General features: G+C 34.0%; 1 protein-coding gene across 9 annotated transcripts in view; it reads right to left on the reverse strand.

Moving 5' to 3' along the window:
• Positions 1 to 713: 713 nt before the first annotated feature.
• Positions 714 to 25,354, reverse strand: part of LOC123695111 (homeotic protein antennapedia-like) — a 150,450-nt gene continuing 125,809 nt past the window's right edge. For all 9 annotated transcript variants that reach the window (XM_045640835.1, XM_045640841.1, XM_045640839.1 and 6 more), the window contains 2 exons: positions 14,847 to 15,698; positions 714 to 3,156 (listed from right to left, as the gene is read on the reverse strand). In XM_045640835.1, the coding sequence (XP_045496791.1) occupies positions 2,906 to 3,156; positions 14,847 to 15,507 (912 nt within the window). In that variant the 5' untranslated portion in view covers positions 15,508 to 15,698 and the 3' untranslated portion in view covers positions 714 to 2,905. The remainder of the gene's footprint in view (positions 3,157 to 14,846; positions 15,699 to 25,354) is intronic.

Below are 25,354 nucleotides of genomic sequence, written 5' to 3' on the forward strand. Positions count from 1 at the left end.
TTAGGTATTTCTACGTAAGACTTTAACACAGTGATCTAATTTACTTTTAATTTCGTAGATATATTGCGACCTCTTTATATCTACAAAAAAAAATATTCAAAACTGCATTAAGCGAATAATTGTACATTATCATAAAACAAAATAACAGGCACAACATTTATCATCGTGCCTTTCAAATACATAGTTATAACCGAAAATCATTAAGGCCTCAATTTCAAACTTGTCAAAATCACATTAACGCAACTTGGCCAAGCTTGGGCCAAGAAAAATGGCTTGCATTGGTTATGGGATTATTAAAAAGTGATTAGGCCACACCTAGCCGGTAAACATAAGGCAATTTGTGATTGTTGACCAATCGCATCGCATGACCCGGAAGGCTCACGCGAAATCATTATTTTGTCATTAGCTGCTTTGTGGCTTGCGGTGGAATTAGACTCGAATAAATATTTTAATGTATACCATGGTATAGGTAATGTACCTGTGGTGTGTATTGTGGAAAGTTTATATCTATAAACAATATAACATTATGACGTTTAACAACAATTGAGAGCATATTCATATTTTGATGTCATTGTTGTAACAGAAGTTTCAGAATTATAACTACCTATCGATATCTTATATTGTACTGTAGCATATTTTTATAAAATACTTGCTTTGTTTTCAGAAGGTATATCAAACAATTTTATAGTGAAGGTAATCAATAAAAATCTTCGTTACAATCATTATGCTTTATTAATTTCATGTATTTATATATTTATGACAATATCGTCTCGCCTAACCTTATTAAATTACTAATTATAGTTATATTTCAATAAATTTCGAATCGATAGGACACAATGGTAAATAAAATTGTCCAAATTAGATTCATTCAATCTTTCTACGGACTCTTTTAACGTTTAAGGACTGCGTCTATAGACCTAGAGTGAGAACTTATTTTTTAAGAACCTAATTAATTTCTTATAAAATTTTACAAACCAATTATTAAATTTTCATCTGGCAAGGGATCATATGAAATTGCACATTACGAAATAAAATTTCATAAACATATTGTATAAGTACATTATTACATAGATGATAGAAGTAGGTAGATATTAAGGAAGTTACAAAATTCTAAAGAAGCATAATTTCAAATTGCCAAACATAATATTTTATACTTATTTTTAGTTATTAGCGCATTATATTATGTACGTTCGACTTAATAAATAAACGAAACACTTGAGCAAATCTTATAAAGAATATAAATCCCAGCCAGATATCTAGAAAAACATACCCAATCAAGATAAAGTATTGAAAAGCGAACCTAGTTATGCGAATCAATAAATAAATATAGTGTATTATATCGACAATATACAGTTAATACAATTTACATTTACTTAACGAACACAGCACAAATTAAAAAGAAATATGTATAAGAAACGGGCTCAATGACAGTTTAGAGTCGAAAGTTTTGCTAGCTACAAACTATGTGAAAAACAATTTACAATAAATAGTTTAAAGAACGTATAACGTGAATCCCGACAAAATCACACCTTTAACAGTACTTACTAGTAAAACTAACATGTTACAAGTAAATATTATTATGTTCGATAATTTTTTACGTATATCGGTTTCTTTAGGCAATGATTTTATAAAAATACCATTTATCGTGTCTCGAAGACTTGTATATGAAAGGGTCGATGACGCACCTACTCTTTAAAGGTCTACATTGAACAACCAAGTTTATTCCCTAACTTTGGTATACTGTGTACATGTCCCGTACCTACTTTTCATAGAGATTATGAGAAAAATAAGTATCAAGTTTGCACCTACGAGATTGAAGGTAACTTTCCACTTTAACTATTACAACCTTCAGTGAATTTCTCTGTCTCAACATTTGTTCTTTACACGTCTGTATGATTCGACATTACATAATTCAATAAATTACAATCATATGTCGTACTCGCAATAATTTTACATTTATATAAATTTCCTATCAGATTATTATCAGTTATTATAATTACGTATATGTGTCGTCGAAAATCGTATACATTGCACTTGTAAAACTGGCCTTCCCCTCGACAAAGTAAAAATCAAAATCAGAGAAGATTCACAATAAAATAAATACTCGCCATGAGATAGAACGAGAACTTATCATTTATATCAAATATTATTCACACTAAAACAATTGTACATAGTCGTAAAATCTACAAATTATCATTTTTATATATGTACAGAATAGCACTTCGATAGCTTAATTAGAAATAAAACATCAAATATATTAAATAATAACAATATCGATACTAATTGCCTTCTTATCAATGGTTAATTATAAGAGGTCCTTACGGTTTTGTTTATGTCAATATCATTAAAATAAAGAATTTTGTTCAATTATTTTAAAGGGCTCGTCTCGCATTAAAAGAAAACAAACCATTCTAATTAGATAAATTATAAAAGACTTGTTGCAAAATAAATTCGTAAAATAAATGAAAGCAAAGCTCTTTAAAATAATTATCATTCCAATCGAGAAGAATACACATTCATCAGATTTCAAATATTATAATGATTTTTTCCAACTACATAAATAATGAAATCACATAAAGTCGCAGTTTCATACATACCGCGTTTTTTGGTAATTATTGGTATTGAGATTGTTCTATAAATTAATTTATACTTAACAATTGTAAAAATCTCTTCATCACACTATCATTACTCTTTATGTCAAGTCACTAAGTTACGTATTAGTTATAATGTAATATTATGAAAAGTCCAACATACAATTTATACAAATTAAACTGTTCTAGTAACTCCGTAACGATCGTGGTTTCAGATTCGTGTACCGGTGCACAACTTTTATATGAAAATAAATGAACACTGAAGGCCGTCGTTTAACCTGAAACAGATGTTTCACCGATCGCGAGGTGAGACTCTACTGGGGCGAGGTGGGCGGACTCATGTTGTCCGGTTCGTCTCCGGAGCCCGGCTCGCCCTTGGTCTTGTTCTCCTTCTTCCACTTCATGCGGCGGTTCTGGAACCAGATCTTGATCTGCCTCTCGGTGAGGCAGAGCGCATGTGCGATCTCGATCCGTCTCCTCCGCGTCAGGTACCGGTTGAAGTGGAACTCCTTCTCCAGCTCGAGCGTCTGGTACCGCGTGTACGTCTGCCGGCCTCGCTTTCGCTCTGAAATTAGACAGAAAAAAACGTTAATTCCGAAAAGTAACTGCAGGAGGTAGGCTTTTAATTATTCGCCTCGAGGCAACCCGCCAGATTAAAAACTGCATAGGTATTCTTGATAAATGGTGGTTATTTGTAAACAGTGAACATCGGACAGAGTTAATTGAAAATTGTTTTGAGCTTATCACTTTGTTAATTGTTTTTGCTTGTTCGTTATTTCTTTTCGTTGGACAAACTGAACTTGAAAGCTTTTTCGCTATCTAGATCTTGATGGTAAAATAAAATTTCTTATTCATTGGAATAGAATGTTAAATTAAAAGAATTTATAATTCACTTTGACTGACAAACTTTTGAGTCCTTAAATTATCTTAATACCTTTATACATTTGAAAAGATTGAATTGAAACACACATTTGTCCATAAAATTCTCTTCAAATGAATATTAATTCGTCAGAGATAAAACTTTCCTAGAGATGATCGCAATAAAGTATGTGCATGCATCAGGTGCAAAATAATGAATAATTTATTAATTCTGATAGATCGTTCCGTTGTCGTATAAATGCACGCAATATTGCAGGAATATGTCATAAGCTGTGTTTATACGAAGACACGGTTTAAAGCGCTACCGAAGCCAATTAAAATAATTTAAAATGCTCTTAGCCTTTTTTTTATTTTGTACCCATTATTCTTTGAGATGATGCGAAGCCTATTATAAACGGTTTAGAAGACGCATTGGCCGCCGTAATTTATTTCTCATACACAAGAAGTAATATGGTCTGCCTAACGATTTATGTGAAAAATAATACGTAGTGCTTTTGACTTTTTGAAACCATATTTGTAGCCGAAACATTGGAAACAATAAAGTCAATTTCAGGTCAAAACAAAATAAAGTACGCAAATGAAATTGAAAATTACAAAATTCAAGCTAACACGATTCGTTTTACTATTTTCGTTTCTGTATCACGCAAAACAGCTTGCATTACAAGATCGGCACGCGAACTTCGAAGAATTTGTAGCACGAAAGTGAGGAACATTGCGAATAACGCCATGTTAACTACTGTTTCTTGGAAAAACGTAATGATACCTCAAAAAAGTTAAACGTGGCTACGACAGCTGTGCATGCAAGCATGTTATGCAAACAACGTCGCAATTTGCTAATTCAGTATGAAACTATGAATAAAATTTGGTAGTACGATAGAATCTTCAATACGATCGATACGTTCTTTTAGAAAAAGGGAAAGTTGTTTATTTAATAATGAAAATGGCTATACAATGATAATAATCATAAATAAAGGTTCTTCCAAGGAAAAACAAAAGATACGATAAATCAAAGCGATGCAACGAAAACGTTCACCAGAATCATATTGTATTAAATAGTAAAAATGTAAGAGATTCAAGTACTCATGCTATGCAGCCACGGGTTCAAAATTATCGCCCACTTGTTGCTCAGGAAATTGATAACAGCCTCATCGTACCCGGATTTTGGGACGCATTCAAGAATGTAAATTATATTGTCCAATGGATATCGACTATTGGTTCGTATTAAATGACAATTGGTATTCTGTTCGCGTGCGATACCATAATGCATAGCTACGTCCGGTGGCCTGATTACAATTCGTGAAATTAATTCGAGGGACCAAATCCAAATTATTTATTTAAAATTGTAGGTTACGTTTGATGGTACCGTCTACACATAGAATAAACTACACATAGTACCGTCTACACACATAAAATGATATTTTTTAACTATACTAATGTTTTTAATTTCAGATAACATGTAGCCTAATCATAAATCATAAATTCGATTTACCAGTTGGTGTTGTTGGACCTAAAAATAGATAAAGAACTTAGATTAAGGACTTCTTTGTTGTTGATATTTCCTTTGGAAGTCCAGTGCGGATTAAATTGTAAACTACAATTCGAGATTGCTCTGGTGATAGAGAAATAAAAGCATGCAATTAAAGAGCGCGCAGAATAAATACACGTTCGAAGATCTCACATCTCGTGCACAAAACAAAATCATACACAATAAAGCTCATGAAATCCCCTTCCCATAGGGCTTTATATATTACACTGGCGGTTTCATCGCGCTCGCAGATGCATAAAACATGATCCCAACGTCAGATTTAAAGCGTTCGTAATAAGAGTATTAGGCGGACACGTTCGAGAGGTATAAGATGCGGTCAGCTTGCTTAATTGTACAACTTTCTTATTTTGTAGTATTACGTATGAACTATGAATACAATGGTTTTAGAAGTATTGAAATCTTCATATAAATGACATACAACCACGTCATTTTCTTATTATTTATCTAAAGTTTATCCTTTAATACCAAGTGGCATCATGATTCACTGCACTTCCTAAATGGGTTTTTGAATCAAACGTCTATACGTTTTGTGAACGGGCGTTCAAACAGCGGCGTCTTACCAACCGTTTACATAAAAATCGCATCTATAGGGACGTTGCATGTGTCGCCCCGCGGTCGTAAATCATTTAAGGGGCGAATCACACTCCGCTCTACTTTACCGTGGGTCCGTGGACACACGTGACGGCAGTGACGAGATCGATCTTGATAAGTGTTATCATTTAGATTCGTTGGGGAAAAGATTCACCCTCTTATAACATAGCCACATCTAAGGATTACTCATTTCTTGGACTGTATCGCTAGAGCGAACAATAATAATTAAGAGGAAACATTTTTTTACCAGAAAAGTTATTTCCTTCCGACAGCGTTTCCTTAAGAAGAGAAAACAATAAATAACTCACAAACATTTCTTACTACTTTATATACTTCTAATATCTTAGATTCGCATTTCATTTATATCATCGTAATTCTGATTATGATCCTCTGATTTTACACCTCTGAATTTTATTTTATTTTCGCGACATATTTATAAGTCTATAACAGTATGAGTATTTACAGCGAATCTCCATAGAGCACTTAATCTAGAGACCTGTAGTGTTACATTTATCCGGATAAAGTGCGTGTTGAATTATTGACCGGCCTGTATCTGGGATCGTATTTGTACTGATTACGATACTGTAGAGGTAAACGATGGTATTTCTTACATTTCTCGAGTATTCAAGGAAAAAGAGGAACAATGATGTTATAACGGAAGCTATGAATGAACGCGTAATCTTTTGGACACTTGAGAATAACCCCATAAATATTTGGTATTGTGTACTATTCCAAGCTTTCTTAATTGAAGTAGTTTCATTTTAAAGAAGTTTAATGTATTCAGTCTCTGATTAAACATACTTACAATTCATAATGTTTAAGTCGCTAAATATAAACAAACACACACCGAACGTGTAATCCTAAATACCAAATTCATCAAGGGATGACAAGTGAAAAGAGCTTTTAATTTAATTCGTTGCGGTATCGCGCCGGAGAAATACGAAAAAAATACAGCAACAGCTTGAAGCGATATCGACAATCCATAATTCATGTCCTACAATTTCATATGTTTCGGCCAGACACGAGCGACTAACTCAAACTTTTATGACATTTCATTTAGACCCTTATCTCTTGAGTAATATAGTTACAATTGTTTCGGCGATATATAAAAGTTACGACACTTTTAAACGTTCGCGGCACTCAGTGTATTGCAACATCGTACATGATATCAAACGGTTATTCAGATTAATGCAATTTCTCTTAAACGCTTACACGTCGTAAATAAAATTGCTGGTTTCCAGAGAACTCGTTGGCGAAGGTTAAAGCTGCTTTATAATTTTAATTGATACAGCATCGAGCAAAAAGGATTCAAGTTGAAGGCTTCATTGCTTACACGAAGGTAATTAAGTTGCTTCGATATTAAATGATTTGATTTTAACGGAATATTTTGAGCTTTGCTCTTTTTTAATAACTGTGATAACTGTAATATTGTCGTTATTATATTTGAAATCTTTACAGAAGTAAAACGTTTTCAGTTTATTTTGTCTAGATAATCGAAGCAATATTGTCCAAAGTAATTATATTATGACCCATGCAGGCACGCAAACCAGCGATTATAAGCATTTTGGTAACACATTTTATGTAGATTATAATAAAAGCTACATTAACGTGATTGGGTATAAAGTTAGTGGTTTGTCTTCGATCCCTCTTTTTCAATAGTGTATATGTGTGTATGCATATGGAGAGTTATACAAATACATTGTTATCTAGTAAATACTCTCCAGTTCAACATAATATATGATTAGTAAAAAAACTTATAAATTTAATAATAAAAACTAAAAAGCTTACAATTCCTCATCATTATTGTTATCAAGCAAACCATAATTATATATAGGTAGAGTAATTTGTTCGAATTCACCCCAAACATTCCATATCACAGCGGAAACACGAATCTTGATTACAAGGAAATGAAACAATTGATCGATACGTACGAACGGTAAAAAACAAAAATGTGGGAGTCTTTCAAGCTAGGTTATTAATCATCCCGTGGCTGGGCGGGTCGTAGACATAATCTGCGTTCGCAGTTCAGTATATACGAACCTGCCTAATGACTTCGCTTATATAACATCTATTGTTATGTGCTAGTTGGGAGAATGGGAACATTTTCTGAGCAAAAATTTGAGATAAAACGCGAGATAAAAGTTCTACGGATTTTATGGATGTGTTTTTTAAAGTTGGAGATTGATGTAAAGATTATTGTATTAATAACAATTTTGTTATTGTACAAAAAAATTAAGTTCATGTGAACGTGGGATCTCAATTTGTATTTTGCTTAGTATTTTGTTTTAAAATTTAAATATGTGTTGGTTTATGGAATTTCCTAATGTGCGTTTGTACTAAACCGTATTTTATAAAATAAATAGAATAGGTAAAGTTATTGTAAGTAGGTAAAATTGAGCACAGTTAAGGATTGTGTAGGCCTGCATGATTGTCGTGATTGGTACTGTTACATTTGATTGTGTGAATTATTTCTGAATGACCATTTCCTGCTAAAGGTTAAGTAAAATAGTATATATTATATACATTATTTGTCTGATTAAAATGTTTGCCTTAAAATAAATTTATATATTAAACATATTTTCATTATAGTCATGGTAAGTTAATTTTGACGATAATAAAGATTTATTCTTAAAACATATTTCACTATGAATAAAATATTTGCAAGTAAACTTCATCAGATATAATATGTTTTCATTGAAATATATGCTGACGTTAAAATGGTAAATCATACAAAAACATTTGGTCAGAGCTCGAAAAGAATTTATATCGCGAATACAAAGCCATCAGTCAGTGTTGTGTCGACGCTGATTCCCGTCGTGTTTTGCATCCGAAATGGAATGTTATTCACCGAAAATTTCGTTTTGGTGAACGCTAAAAATTACGCCGAGCCGGGGATTGAACGAAATTCCGCCCGCAAAAAAGGTGTCAAATGAAATATTCAAATATATTTTAATATAATTCATGCGGCGGGCGTTTCATTTCTCTCCCTCGTAATGGAATGCTAAATTTTCGGGTGAACAAAAAATATATATTAATGCGCGTACCTAATAGCTTATACAAACTCGTTTGTTGGGTATTGTTGCGCACAATGGATGCCATAACTCCGCGTCGCTGGCATGGCCGGTGACGTCTTTGTTAGGCTGCCGGAGCTTTGTTCCGCGCCCGACTCCGCCTGTCGACGGATACCGGTAGCGTCCTCCGCCTCGTTCCAACTCCCGCACCGACATCGATCAATAATCCCCATTTCAATAACCAACGTTTTCCGACCAACATTTCTATTGAGGAAATTGAAAATATGATCATTAACTAATCACATGTGCGCCGCATAAAAATACAATAATAGCTTTCGAAACGGCGATCCCTTCTAGCATAATTACAGTTTGTTAGAACCATTAAGATAATTTGCAGCGGGCAAAACACGAATGAATATTTGAGAAGGCGATAGAATGTGAGTAATTGCTTTGGATCACGAAGCGAAAAGTTATGAAAGGTGCTGGCGAGGGTGATTTTTCAACGCCTGTCACGGACGCGAAAATCTTAATGAAAAAGAAAACTTCAATCTGAATAAGAAACGATAGAAAGAATAATCGAGATGGATTATCTGAAAGCTGATTTCGATGTGTGGGAGGCGTATGAGCTCTCAGCTTCGTGTATGTGTTACAGTCGTGGAACGCATTAGGGCTTCAAGATGAGCTTCGCTGCGGGACAACGCGTCCCCTGGGGTCTCCCCAAAGCCGAGTGGGGGCGGTCTTCGCTCCAGAGAATATTTGACACGGGTCTGGCAGATAGACAGGCCGGTCATGTGTGATCTGGGCAGGAAACGAGGGGTTTTTTCCGTTCCTCCGTCGATATCGCTACCTACGCGTATATATTTATGATTTATGTGCTGTCAACTCGCACATGTGTACCCGCCATATGATGGGATGCTTTTTTACTAGACTAATGACACGTACTTTAATATCACAATAATAAGGCTGGCGATGATAGAATTAACATTACATGAACTTAAAGCGACCACAATTACTCGTATATTAAATTATTAATGTTACGGTTGTGAATAAAGATGGTTATTAGTTTCTATGTTTAATAGCGTAATTGGAGCAATTTCATAAATTAGTTATGTATTTTTTACGCATTATTACGTTTCTGTTTCAATTTGTAACGGTTCACGAAGTAAATGGAATTTTAATACCATATAATAAGTTCGGCTTCATCGGCTTAGCGGCGGTCAAAGTTTGATTGGCGTTCTATCTCGACGTTTAATTAATGTAGGGTAAAGCTTACCTCACTTAGAGCGAGAGCGAGATGGCGATATGGAAAAAGGAACACAGCAATTTAATAATGTTGCCAGCACTGTCAACAAAATTTGCCTGCAGATGCATTGGAGTGAAGACTTATATTGCCCTACATTTTTGAAGACTTGGTTTTGAAAATGAAATAGATACTAAACTTTGTAAATATTCATGTTATTTATGTTGTTTTATTGTGATTTAAATTACAGCAAAAAGCATTAAATTTATTTCGATTATTATACTTGAGTAGGTATGATAACCTTTTTCTATATCCTGCTAAAAACATAATTTTTCCTCTGTCACTAAGCAATATCGTAACCTCTGCACTATCAAAGCTTTCAAACCAGGAAAGAAATCTATACATCTCAATACTATTTTTATTGCCTTTCCATCTAGTAAATATGTAATAATATTGTAAGCCAAATTTCCCATAAATACATACATACATTTAGGTAGTGCCCAAAATATTATATAAAAGTTGTCACAATTTTGTTCAAATATTAAAGTATGGCAATATCAACACGCTTCACACATACCTACATCAGCCGTTGTCACTACAGACATCCTTTCAAACATGTGTGTGTGTGCGTCATCCTTCGCTGGACGTAAAATAATGGGATTGGTGTTCTCCGATGAGGGTATATAATTATGAGATATAATGGTTTTTTAATAAGCTTCAAAAACTGTTTTTTGTTTCTGAGTTGATTCAAAAAACATTACATAATCTGCCATGACAATATAATAACTAATGCCAAAAATAAAAGGAGATTTACGTAAGAACTTATTTAAAGTGAACTTTATACTATTTTTTTTTCATTTGTTAGTATTTACATAATTAATTCGATTTGTCAAAACCAATAAATTATTACAGTCAAATTAAGGTCACTCGAAATATCATTCTGTATGTTTATTTATCAGCGCCATCTATTAATATACAGCGAAACTAAAACGGGAGCTTTTAAGTTGACAGCATCCTTTTGCAAAGGGTTTTGTAAACTCACTTTATAAGCTTATCTTTTATTTGTTTTTTTCAAAGAATATACACAAAATTGTTAATAAGGATAACTTTAGTAAATAGTTATTTATTGGGTGTGGACTGTAAGTAAAGCAAAGTGTTATAAAATTCGTATTTATATTCTACTAGTGGTCCGCCCCGGCTTCGCTCGTAGTTCATTTTTCGCAATAAATGGTAGCCTATGTCCTTTCTCGGGTATCAAAATATCTCCATATCAAATTTCATGCAAATCGGTTTAGTAGCTTAGGCGTGATTGAGTAACAGACAGACAGACAGAGTTACTTTCGCATTTATAATATTAGTATGGACTGGATGGAAAAATAATCCAAAGAGAAAATATACAGTGTACAATCTCATTTAATAATTTGTAATTTGTTTGGATTATTTTAAATATTTTCCTTGTTTATGTCGAGGAATGTTCCAAGTTTACATCAGAACAGTTCAAACAATATTATTAGATCGAAGGCAATCATTCAACGTCTAAACCACGACTACACCGGAAAGTTGGCAGTGAACAAAATTAGAAATGTATTTTTACTGCACCCCTCAAATAAAAAAATCTTTATGCAAATAACAGCACGTGTAAATACAAGGGGAAGTTGAAAACGAGGGAAACGGTCTCTTAGTTTCTAATAAAAACATAACGTTATGTTTTTCCATGATTTAATGTCAGAGACTTGAGAAATTTTTCTGTATGCAAAATGTCTTTGATTACTTAATAGATCCTTTTAAATAATGTGTAGTTTAAGGATATTATATTGAATAACAATTATTGTAATGAATGAACACAGGTTTACACTAAATTCTTAGCAGTCTATTGTCAAGCAGTTGAATCAAAGTAATAGATATCTGTAAGGACCAAATCTTTTATTTCATTATTTAGTAAAAAGAGAAAATCAACCCTCGAAAAGAATCGGAACTTCAATCTTGGGGCACATTTGTCGTCATTGTTAGGAGCGACGTTTGAGAATCGATCAAAGGTAAGTTCGTACAATGGAACTTATCTGATAAGGAAGTACCTAATGGGAAAAACTCGGAAAAATTTACTGTTTCTTTACTTTGAAAACATAATGACCGATGTATATTATGGTGTTACGTAAATGGGATAGGAATTTTATAACTTGAATATAATGGTGATTGCAATGTAATCAAATTTAAATTTGACTTTGCCATTAATGGCATCTGAATTTTCTGGATAAAGAAAAATTAAATGACCTAATTACTTAAATGTACGATTGTTTCAAAAAAGCAAAAGGAAGAAAATGAGTCTGCTATTATCATAGTAATACTGATTGATTGAAAAAAGTGAGTTGATATGTTGATGATAAGTACTAAAAAGAGACTAAATAGATATGTTCACAGGTAATAATCCTAATTGATTAAGAACCATTCAAATAAAACAATAACTGGCATTTATTTGTAATTGTATAACGTTTACCAAAACGATTTGAGCTTTCAACAGCAGTGGAAAATCAGAGGCAGGCCCGAAACAAATTCTTGTACTCAATCATCGAGCGTACACAAAAGCCTGAGGCCTGATAACTGAACAATGAAATGTAACAAGTCGTCCATTCGGCATTGTACGCGGCTGCTGACAGGGTGGGGGAGGTTTCCATTATAATTCCATTTCCACCTCAATTCGAGCGACTTATCGCAGCCTACCTTCGGACTAGGTGGGTCTATCTTTCTATTCGGTTAGTCAGTTGTGCTATTCGTCAATGTACGATAAATGTTTAACGTGGAGTTCCTCTGAATGTTGATTGAATTGATAGGATCTGGTGTATTTAAAAGTAATTCAAATGCACTTTATTTTGTACTATGTACGTAAGAAACTAATTCTACGTAAGAAATTAATTCTACACAAACATGCTTTGAATTACATATTTTTTATTATAAAAAAAACAAATCAGCACGTAAATAGAATATAATATAAAAGCAAAACTGCAGGAAAATCAAATTTTAGATTTAATTTGTAGGTATCCAAAGCGACAAGTGTGCATAAAATTGTTTAATAAGTTACTGTCCTGTACCAAAAGTATGTAACCAAAAATAACCAAGAGTAATAAATTATTTAAAACAAAGTAGCTAATGATGAAAATGATCTAAGTGATACATAAAATAAAAATTGCAATGTAATTTGCGTTTGCTCTAACTACGTAGGTAGGTACCAATTTTATACTGCATCACAATTATTATCCCTGTGTACAGAAATATGTATATAATAATCTATAATATAAAAATGAATCCCAAAATGTGTTGGTAAGCGCATAACTTGAGAACGGCTTAACCGATTTCGTTAATTCTTTTTTTATAATATTCCTTGAAGTTCGAGGATGGTTCTTATGTAGAGAAAACGTGAATATGTACCACGGGCGAAGCCGGGGCGGACCGCTAGTGTATATATAATAATGAATATAAATTAAAATAATAAAGCACAGAAATAATTAAAAAGGCCAAAATACCTGCTGGATATTATTACGTATTACAGAGTAGGTGTAGCATACCGTAACCATCAACTTGTCTGTTTAGAACTTGTCTTCCATTCTATTTCAGAACGACGTCTCATTGGTTCAACTTTTTCAATACGGGAGCCAATTTTTGGAAATGATAAATAAGGCCACTGTTTCAAGTAGGCTATGAACTTTAAGGTACTTCAAACACAACAAGCTCAAGTGTATGCGAATGGTATTTTTCTTACGTTAAATACATTGTCATCTGTTACTTAGCTTTTTGTTTGAGAATGTTAAGGGTAACTATAGCTGAATGCTTTTTTATGCATAATGGAGATGTAGTTAGATACATGTATTTCTTACAATACGAAAATGTATTGCAATTCATTTTAATTAATATCTACGTGTAGATATAAAATAGATATATTTATAATTTACAGGGTCGTGACGTTATCATCAATTGTATTAAAAGATTCATTTTCCAAATAATTAATGAAGATCTATAGTCAACTTCAACAAATCAATCTTATTTTATCAAAAAGCATTGTTGTAATTCATAAATGTTGACAAACAAATTAGATAGCGCTACATTTCTGCCATTATTTGGCACGGAGTACAAAGCCAAAGTTGAAATCCATCTCTGCCTCATCAAACGTTTGAAATTAATTAAGTTCGACAAACTTGTAACAGTTTGCTTCTAAGAGTTGAGTATAAATTGGCAAGTTCTGTCTGCCAATGGACTCAGTTAAGGGCTATGATATATATTGCTTCTGTATTTCTAAAACATAATTGAATGATTTCATTGAAACATTCATATGAATGTAACGTGTTCATTATTCCTTAGGTATATATTTTAATAATATGTAACTAACTATCATACTTACTTTGTTTATTCTCTAGGTAAAAACCGTTAATGGTCATTAAGTATGCAATCGTTTACTATTTGTTCACTTTCACAGATATTGAATTTATGTTTCTAACCTTTCACATGATCATGCTAACACTTTTTGATAAAACAAGTACCTACTACGCAATTTTAACAAATAACTACGAATCTTGGGCATTACTGCAAATAAGTAATGTATCCCGCGCGATTGTTCGAGTTACACTAAATTTTTAATGCAGTTTGAAAGTGAGTGTTGCAAATTACAATAAAAGCCCTAAATCAAGCAACCTGCCCATAAATTAGTTCTCAGACAAATTCAGAAACAGTAGGAGACGGTAGCGCAACTTGAGGGCGTATTGTTCGCTATCGGTGTCAGCAAAACAGAAGGTGAACGCTTTTGTGTTGGAAGTTGTAAATTTTATGAAAAGTGAAATTCCTTTTGAACGCCAGTTAAGCCCATAAATAATCCCTACACAGAAGGAATTTCATTGTTTCTGGCACTCATTGTTTCTCATCAATGCGTGCGAGTGGCGAAATTGTTTTTGCACAGCTACCTACGTTTTTACTTTCGATAATTAGGATATTTGCGTACTCACCGAATTGACTTCTCATCCAAGGGTACAATGGGCTAGGTAGCGACGCGTTGGTGTTCGGCGGCGCTTGCTGGGGAGGCGCTTGCTGCGCGTGCATGGACTGCTGGTGCATCGGCGTCATCTGCGTCTGATGCTGCATGTCGTCCACCGGGTACATGAGGTGCTGTTGGTGTGGCGGAACGCCGTGCTGCACCATATGCTGTTGCGGGTGCATATGGTGTGGCATTTGCTGCGCTTGCTCCAGCGGTGGACTTCCAGGAACCCCTCCCGCCGTCGCGGCCGCAGCTTGCAGCTTACACGACGTGTAGACTGCAGGGGTAGGTGGCTGGTGACCGTTTGGTCCATATCCATCTGTTTTGGGACCCATGTGACCCATTTGCGATGGACTATCTGGTCGGTAACCGTTCTGTTCCATTTGCTGATAGTATCCCAACCGATCGTACGGTGGAAACCTAGGGTAGGGCATTCCAGGTGCCGTCTGCGCGGAATAGTGGTGCTGTGCGGGTCTGAGCTGCGGGTCGCAGCCCTCCATCTCGTGCCCCTGCTGTGGCACCGCTCCATAATGCGCGTGCGCTTGTTGGTGGTCGTGGCCACCTCCGTTCCTCATGTCTGGCATGTAAGCGTTTGAGAAATATGTCATGCTGTCGCAATTGTTGGCGCTCATCGCGGGCCCGCAGCCCGCGCGGCTCGCGTCCGTATCTTCCGTCGCAGGTTCTCGGCCGCCGGGGCCGACACTATCACCTTATCAGTCACACACACACTTCGGATTCCATTCACTACACGGCAGCGATCGAGCCCGCAGATTCTTCACGAAGAACGCACGGACGGTGAATTTTCATCAGACACTCGGTGAATCTGCAAAGAAAGGTGAATGCACTTAGTGAATCTATTATTAAACCCTTTTTTCACGGTATTAATCATCGAGCGATCGATTAAATGTTTTTATTGGCGGGCTCGCAGTTAGTTGCGCCAGAGCCATCACAAACAGCCATCGACCTGGCGATGTACAGACTGACACGTGTCCTGCGATTAGAACACACATGATGTTAATAAACCGCATAACTTTTGAGTAAACGCCTATTAGCGACAACCTGTCTATAGTGAGGACCCCCTGTTCGTTAGATGAATATATGAAGCATTTCTGAATCTGAAAGACGTTCGTCTTTGTCTTGCCAGAGGAAACAGTTCCTCAAAAATGAGACAGGGAGATGAAATACTGTCACGTCTTATTCGACATGTGGCTGACCTGTTGTCATAGCCTCGACATTTCCAAGCAGTTGATGAAGCATGAGTGACAACCACGCATGAGACCGGCGACATAACTTTACAATGACGTTAATTCGTATGTCGAGAGGCGAGTATCACCGTATCTACAATTTTATCGCAAGATCTCACTCAACTGGTTTTAATGTATGAAATTTATAGCGTACTTAACGCGACAGCTACTGGAATTCACAAACAATAAAAACTAGACACGCAATATGAAGCCATAGCCATAAAGGTTTGTTCCTTGTTTACATCGCTACTGAATATTTTACTTCTACTCTTGAGTTCAGACTGAGTAGAAAAATATGGACGTGTTCATAAAGTCACATCGCAAAAATGTTGATATGGTTTGTTAAACATTTCCCTAAAGTAAAAAATCTACATAGTAAAGTACAAGGCACTGATACCGCCCCTTGAACGGAGGCAAGTTATTTAAAACTCAAAAGCTCAAGCTTCATTAGCGACAGTTAATGATGGCGGCGTCTCTCTAGACAATATGTTCCTTGCAGATGCTATTTGTTATGCGGTTACTGTATAAATAATATGCTAAATCAGATAGTGCTTATTTTGAATGGAAATATCTGATGTAGGTATGTTTATGTTTTCCTTTCGGCCAGAAGATTAATTAGGCTTCGCTTTAATATTTTCCCCAACATTTAATTTAGCTACAAAATAATTGTTATTATAATCTCCATATATTTTTGCATGAATTCATAAGCGATTGTGCTTCGCATTAGGTTTGAATTGAAAGGCTCTCTCGAAAAAATGTGCATGTTGAGGGATGGACAATTTAAATTTACGATTTCGGCGCTCCCCAAGCGGGACGAACCCCGCATTTTTTTAATTTTCAATTTCCATTTACATTCCAGCCACTAGCTTTGTCCAATTTGCGTATACACTTATAAATGTATGATAGAAATGTTCATTAAAAACTTTGGGATTAAGAATCGCTTGCATGGGGGAGGTCGACGGCAGCTGCATTTTCGCACTAATTAAAATTCACGACATTTTCTTGCGTACCAAACTGATACCTTAATTACTGTAAAAAGCCTATCGTACACATCTCATGGCAACATTGTAGCAATTACTATTCTTTACCGAGAAATGAAATGATATCCACGTACGTCTTACGTAAGTATCTACTCGTTTTGTCCACTCAGTTTTTATCTGTGAAGTACCTACGACGCTAATGTTTCTAGCCCGCAATTATGGGGTTAAGATAAGATCTTCGACCCAGTTCAAGGAACATGTCTTTAAACTGACCGACGAGGAAATTAACAGTCTTACGTGCTTTTGATAATTTGATAACCTGCGTTGATTTATTTATAACTGGTTTTGTGAGTCACAAGCGAAACGTTCTCATGCCCTTTCGGAGTTTCTAGGTAAGGTGCCGCGTAATTAGTTAACTTCACGTAGGATATTAAATTACTGTGCATTTGAATGTTTACAATAATAAAGATGACTTATTGATATGAATAGAATGCATATAACCTTGGTGTTAAATTTACCCAATTGGTTGTAATATACTGCATACTTACCTAATAGAAATAAATAAAATGTTAACTGGTATTTAAAGAAGATATATTATTTAGTATATAAAAATGCTATGTAAACATCCAAACAGTTGTACAGTGACATTTATATTACTTCAAACGAAACATTTAAGATAAATCGCGTCTATGCATAAGTGTATAAAAAAACAATCCAACATACATCAAGTGACATAAGAGGTGTGTGAATTGGCCGAAAAACCACCCGTGAATCAGTACCTATGTGTGAATTTCGAGATAAATCATAGGTAGTTAAAATATACTGGTCTAACAGAATGTGGGCTAAATTAAAAATATTATTAATACCGGCTCGCGAGCGACAGTCAGTGCTGTTAATCAAATGACGATCAAAGGGTGTATTTTAAGAAAATATCTGACGCTTGTATTTATCATTTCCACTATTTGTCAATTAGCGCTATTGTTGGAATAAAGTGGTCCTGATTTATTTTGGTACTGAAATCGTTTGGACGTAATATACGGAAGATGATTTTTGATATTTTACGTGGTTACTTGTATAAGTTGTGTTTTATTATTTAGCTCTACATTCTCCATGTATACCTAAGTTTTCATGAAAACCCTTGAGATATAAATCTCAGGCAAAAATAGGTTGAAGACTGTATTTGTTGTTTAGTGAAAATTATGTCAATCAATCTAAAATGGGTCGTTGGCTCACATTTCCATTAAATCTAAATCCCAATTCCAACTTCTTTCCACCTTTCAATCAAAGACAATATTAGTTTATATTAGTTAATTATTGTCATTGTTTTTATTATTAACTTTATTTTTTTGTTGTTTGCATCATATTAGTTTACTTTTATAAATTACCTACCTATGAACTTACTGTAATACCTATATCTACCTAATAAACTTTCATAAAATCTACTTTAAACAACGAACGAAAATGTTCATATGGAGTAGGTACATTTGTAAGTCTCCCAACAGGGAATAGACAGTCGTTATTTCAAATAAAATTTCGGGTTAATTTTTCTACGTCATCAAAGTGACGTCAAAACGACCCTCAGGAGTGAATGCGGGTGTGTGACACCCAGAGTGAAATCCTATGTACACGACTAATTACGTCTCCCAAGTTCGTAATTTAATCAAGCAAGTTACCTAATTTTCATTGTACTCTGGGCTTATTTTTCACACGCATCGTATTAATAATGCTGGTCACCTCTAGAGGTTTGAAACACGTGCAGATTTTTGTAATGTCACATTTGTTTTGTTAAAAATGAATAAATATTTGAGCTTAAAAAGTTAGATATGTAGAGCAATGTAGATTGTTATTTGCTGTCTTTATAACCAATTCATCCGGGATTATATTATGTAAAACAGACTAAGTAGGTACACATCATAGGTAGGTACATCTGTATAGGTAGGTACCTATGTGTCATCCATGGATCAACTGCGTATTAAAAAAATCTCAAAAGCTCAAAACAAGATACACAATGTCATAAATCCATTCAGGCGTTGTTTGAATCACAAACAAATGCAATACAAAATATCGATGTTTGTATTTTATATTAATAATTATTATAATCCTATAATATGTGCTTTGAAGGAATGAATGAATGAAAACGCTTTATTATGCACCATTACAAATAGGAAAAAGACATACCTACATATACAGAAGAGAGACGTACATGCACAAAGGGCGGCCTTGTGGCTTTAATAGCCATCTCTTCCAGGCAACCAAACACAAGATTAAAAAACCCACCTACAATGTCAAAGATAGTAATAATTATACGACAGATTGATAGAGCCGGCAGGAATCTGGCAATCAAAGCCAGCTATCAATTAAATGTAACGCAATCAAAACGCCGCGCCGGACATTCCACGCGTCCGTGTTTGTTATTGTCTCTCTAGGATTCAATGTTTCATTAACATTCATTTGCATATTATTTACCATTATTTAGGTAAGTAGGTATGTTACTTATACGTGAGGGGATACGATTTAGTTTTGAATGAAGTGATTTTTTTTACATGGAACTCAACTTTTAACTTGAAAATATTTCACACAATATCCCACAAAAGTTTGAACTAAAGGTTCAAATTAAAGTATGAAAGCGTGAAAAATGATTGTAATCTCTATCCACTATTAAAAAATATGATAAATTAAATTGCTCTGTTATTGACTACAAATTTATCCAGTATTAAAATAGTTTGTATCTAGCATCTATTGAATCAACCGTGCCGTAATTACGTATTAGAGGCGGCATAATTAATAATTGAAATATTCACAATATTCACACAAATTAATTGAAACGCCAATATAAAACGCAAGAACAATAAGCAGTGTGCATTCACGTATTATTGCAGTTTAATTAACATTGCTATCATACCGGCTAATTGTTATATCACGCAGATGTGATTTACGATGTGATACGGACACCGACACCTTTATAATTGCTACTAGTCATAAGTAAACACAATCTCAGTGTGGTACAAATTCATTTACATGCAAGCTATCTACCCCTGTAATATGCGTACAATTACTGTTATTCATTTGTGACAAATTCCGTAACTGTATATGTAGGTAATAAAAGTAATAAATATTATAATGCTTATAAAGTAATAAATATTAATTTACAGCTATTTCTGCGGCTCCAATTTTGCGTTTAAAAGTTATTTAAAACAACGCCATCTATTAAAAATATGCTTAACTTCTAGCAGCGCCATCTGTCATTTGTTGTATAAACTACTAAATACCACTGATCCTTCGAACCTGACATCATACACGGTATATTATTAACTACAAAAGTATGTTTGTGTGTTACACTGTACACACAAGTTACACATATTTTTATTTTATTTTTAATAGTCTACGAAATACGAATATATACAATATTCGAGTATCGATAATACGAGTATTCAGAAATAATTAAAAATTATCGGTAATAATTTTGGAATCGTTTATATTTGGCATTTGTTTCATATATTAACATCATTAAATTTACCTATTTCATATTTACTTATAACTACATTTCCTACATTCTAAGCGAAAACGAGGATTAGGTATTATCAACTTCAAAGGTAGGTAGTAAAGAATGATCAATTTGCTACTAATTTGGTTAGTATTTTATTTTATTAAAGTGAAACTTTTATTACATCGTCTCAAACTTTTTGGTCTGTGTAGCGCATGTCGCGTGACGGTCGGCTGCCGAGTAGGTATAAAGCAGTGTTCGGAGTCATTATCGTACAAATACGATAATTTTGTGCCTAAGTTTCACTTTTACCGTGGTTTCATAAAACCACACAACATTTTTTTCTAGCTGTTTGCTGAATGAACGATGACTTTATAAAAACAAATTTTTTATAAGAACCATGGTTGATCTATAAGTAGGTAGGCATCACGTTATTTCTTGGTCGGTAGCCTTTAGTGTTGCCCAAATTCAGTCTTGGTCTTGCAGTCTTGGTCTTGTTCTTGCGTTTTTGCAAGACCAAGACCAAGAACAAGACCGAGTATTTTTAGCAAAATCAAGACCAAGACTGACCGTGCAAGACTTGAGCAAGAACAAGACATAGCCTGCAAGACTCTTGCGTCTTGCAGCTAGGACTTAGCGCTATTTCACTGAGTAGTTAGGTGTAACAGTTCGGTGTATAGGTAGGTACGCTTAGGAATTCTATGAGACGCAAAAAACTGTATCAAAGAATATGAAAAACTGGACCTATGCGCATTACGACTAATACCATAAACATAGCGATTGAAAAAATATCTATTAAAATCAAACTGAGTGCATGCATAGTTATGTTTTAACCATCGGCACTTTGATAATGCGGCATCAAAGGTTTTGTACTTACTTCTCAAAGAAAAACAATCGTTGCCGCCACGCCGAAATCATAACATTTGACACTATTTGATTGCCGCCATAGGGCGTAGGTATAGGTACTCATGCAAAATAATTTCGAATTTTTTTAAGAGTACCTACAGGTGTTCCAAAGAATAAATAAGTTTCAAAGTGCTTAGAATGAAAATGAATACCTACATTATACTGATCACGCAAGTATATTTACTATGGCTATGTTAATTCAAGCTCACAATGTTCCAATTCTAATACGTTTTTCTAAGATTAAAAGTAAACTTTAATAAATAGTAATAGACTAATAGGTAATTGCAAGACTTGCAAGACTCTTGCTGCAAGACCAAGACCAAGACCAAGACCAGGTGTATTGGCGCAAGACCAAAACCAAGACCAAGACCCGGTGTATTGGCGCAAGACCAAGACCAAGACTGGCTAAGTCTCGTCTTGTTCTTGCATTTGGGCAACACTAGTAGCCTTGTAGCTCATTTATGAATAAGATAAAAACTTAATTAAATAGTTGGCTTTAACAAGTGCTTTTATTGATGGTACCTACTATCAAATAGGTCCTCTTCACAGTGGCTCAACAAAATATGCTCGTCTATGTTTGCCGCAATCAGGGCGGATATGGATTATGGATACCTAAACAGCTACAATGATTGCCCAACGCTGCCCATTGTGAAGAGGGCCCATGAGCTGTTGGCGTCAACAGTTTGTCGAGCGTTTATTATTTTTTTAAGTACTTAGGCAAAGGAAATTATAATGTTTGAAAATATGATAGGTTTCCGGCACTATTTCTTGTAAAGCAATATTAACCTATTCATGTCGAAAACGATAATTTAAACAATAATATTTTTTCAAACGTTGTGTACTAATTACTAGATGAAAAAAAAATTATACTTATACATATATTTATATCAGTACAATTTTTTTAAATAATTATATTTTATATTTTATTTATATCAGCACCATCTATAGTAACATGCTCAAACTAAGTTATATGAACTTATCTTTTCACACACGCATTTTAAAAACCTGTTCAAAAGTGACATCTATTGGTGAGAAGCAACACAAAACGAAATGGTAAACAATTTTAATTCAAAACTTTTCATCAATAGATGGCACTATAATGTTTTGAATTTATTGAAGACATTGCAGTTTAATTGGATTATTTTATAATTCATTGAATATTATTTAAATATTAAAAAAGATAAACTTAATAAAATTGCACTGTGAATCTAATTAGAAGTAAACAGAAAATTGTAGAATATTATTCCAACGACAATATTATTCCAATAAGAATAGCTGCGCACGCGCATACGTTACCTATTTGTCTATACCTACTATCAACCACTATTATATTATTATATTGTTCTATTAATATTAACTAAATTAATTGAGGTGCAGTGTTAAGTACTGAATGTGTTCCTACTGAATTGATGCTTATATTCTATCGAAGGAATTTGTTTTTAATCCTATGAAGACGTTTTGAATTTGGTCCCGAGGTATTACTTATTAAGATTATTATAATGCAGTTCTCATATTTAATTAAGAAATGAAGTTTGTATTTAGTTAAAGCTATTTATAATTTACTAGCTTACCAGCCGCGGCTTCGCCCGCTTTCTCTATAACGATTTGAGATTTAACACTATCCTATCTCTCAATTTTATTATAATCAGTTAAGTGGATTAGGAGTCCATTGAGGACAAACATAGTGACACGAGATTTATATAATATATGTATAAAGATTTTATTTCTTCCATTCCTTATTTATGGCTTCGTGAAAAATTACAAAAGTATCAATCTGAAATTTATAGACATTCTATTAGGTATTCAATTTTAATATTAAAAGAAGAGTTTAATTTAGAATTTATTTTGTAGATATGCTGTGCTTTAATATCATATCTTAGAATTTAATTGTTCCTTTAGACAAGTGAAATATATTACTACCTATATTCTTAATCATTCCTATATTCTTAAGCCAATTAGGCTTCTTACTAGACTGTAACTTTTTATTGGAATCGATTCTTTGACCGATTATTTGTTTCGATTCACTAGACTGTAACTTTTTATTGGAATCGATTCTTTGACCGATTATTTGTTTCGATTCTAATTGCATCGATTACAGCCTTTTATTGGCAAATGGAACATTTTCTGAACAACTTCTTATATACTTATAAAACATTTATTACTACATTAGTTTTAAAAAATGACTAGGTATTCCATAGACTTTGTATTAAGTATTCCTGTATCAATTTGCAAACAATGAAATCAATTGAGTCCGATTTTTTAATGGTCTTCATTGCCAATTATTGAACTAAATTTAGTAGCGATAACTAATATTATGGTATCACTAGACATACATATACATATACTTATAAAAATAAAATGTAAATATAAACCTTATTACCTACCTATAGGTACCTACCTACAATTTTATTGTAGATTGGTAGGTACACCTAAATATCTTTAATAACTCAGGAATAGGTATAAAATCTACCACCTAACACAAATCACAATAAGTTTAATTATGTATTGGGTATCATCAGAACAGGTAGATACCCATAATAATTATAATTAATTCAGTTTTAATAGAAAAAAATATAATTTTTATCTATTTGGTAAGCTTTTTTCTATTTATCGAGGCTATTTACCTATTCATTCATATGGTATCTACATGATGGTTACAAGACAAAAGCTTTACTTTTCAATTAAATCATTGTACCTAATTAATTCAATGTCAGATTTAACGAAATTCATCAAAAGTCAAAACATTCAATAATGAAATGGCAAGCGCGGATCAGCGAGGATTGTAGGGATGGGACGGAATGGAATCGGTGCGTCTGTCAGGATTTTTTGTGCGATTTTTTCGACGTTATTATTATGAGAAAAATGCGGAGTCAGTAAAGCGGATCGTAGGGTGGGGGCATGACGAGGGTTCCCGGTTTGATTGAAGCGGGCGGCGGGGGGCGGGGCGGTGACGTCACGCTCTCATAATAGGCCGTGCCGTGCAATGATGGCCGCCGTTTATCAAGAGTGTTAGTTCTGCATTTGGATTTTATTAGACGCTCAGATTGCATTAATGCGGCCAGATTCTTGAACGGAGTGCATAAATAGCAACAGCTCTGTTAACATACTGAATGTGTGAATGTTTTGAGTATCTCCTTAGTGGTATTTATAGTGGTTCCAACTTTTAAATAAAGATTATTTGTGATGGCTTTGCTTTACATTGTTAAGGGGGGTTAGGTGGTCAGCGAAAATTCAGCTATTCGGGCCTGAGGTAAGCGGTGAGGGGGTCCACGTTTAGTATGGAATCAACGTGCTCGAAACTAAAAATCGTAAGCGCCATTCACATTTTTATCAAAAAGTGAATGAAAATATTTAGTATTTTCTAAATCTAAAACAGTCACGAAATCGAGAAGGTAAATGCCTATGTACTTGTGATTTTATACGAATTATTATCGTAAAATACGGTTGTAATGAGCATTTATATGATATTTTAGAGGTAACTTCAGGATTTTTTTTTATCGAGCAAAAGTTTTCCAATCGTGTTTTGGAAACAGTCATCCCATCACACATACGTTCTGTAATACATATTAGAAATTTCAGTGCGAAAAAACCTCAATATTTTCAATTATAGCTCATAGAAAACAGTCCATTTTTCCGTGTTCACCTACTAAGGGCCCTTAAAGATAGCGCTCTGAATAATTTGTTTCAATGTTACTTAAATGTTTTAATGTGTAACTTACTTAAGTATTTGTTTAGTTTTTCAATAAGACATTTCGATTCAGTATTAATTATGTTATTAAAAAATATATCAATGAAATAATATAATGTTTTCATTTCTAAATAGATAACCATCTACCCAAAATGAAAAACAAAATTTACATCATTA

Source organism: Colias croceus, chromosome 10 (assembly GCF_905220415.1).
Source record: "Colias croceus chromosome 10, ilColCroc2.1".
Taxonomy (NCBI): Eukaryota; Metazoa; Arthropoda; class Insecta; order Lepidoptera; family Pieridae; genus Colias; species Colias croceus.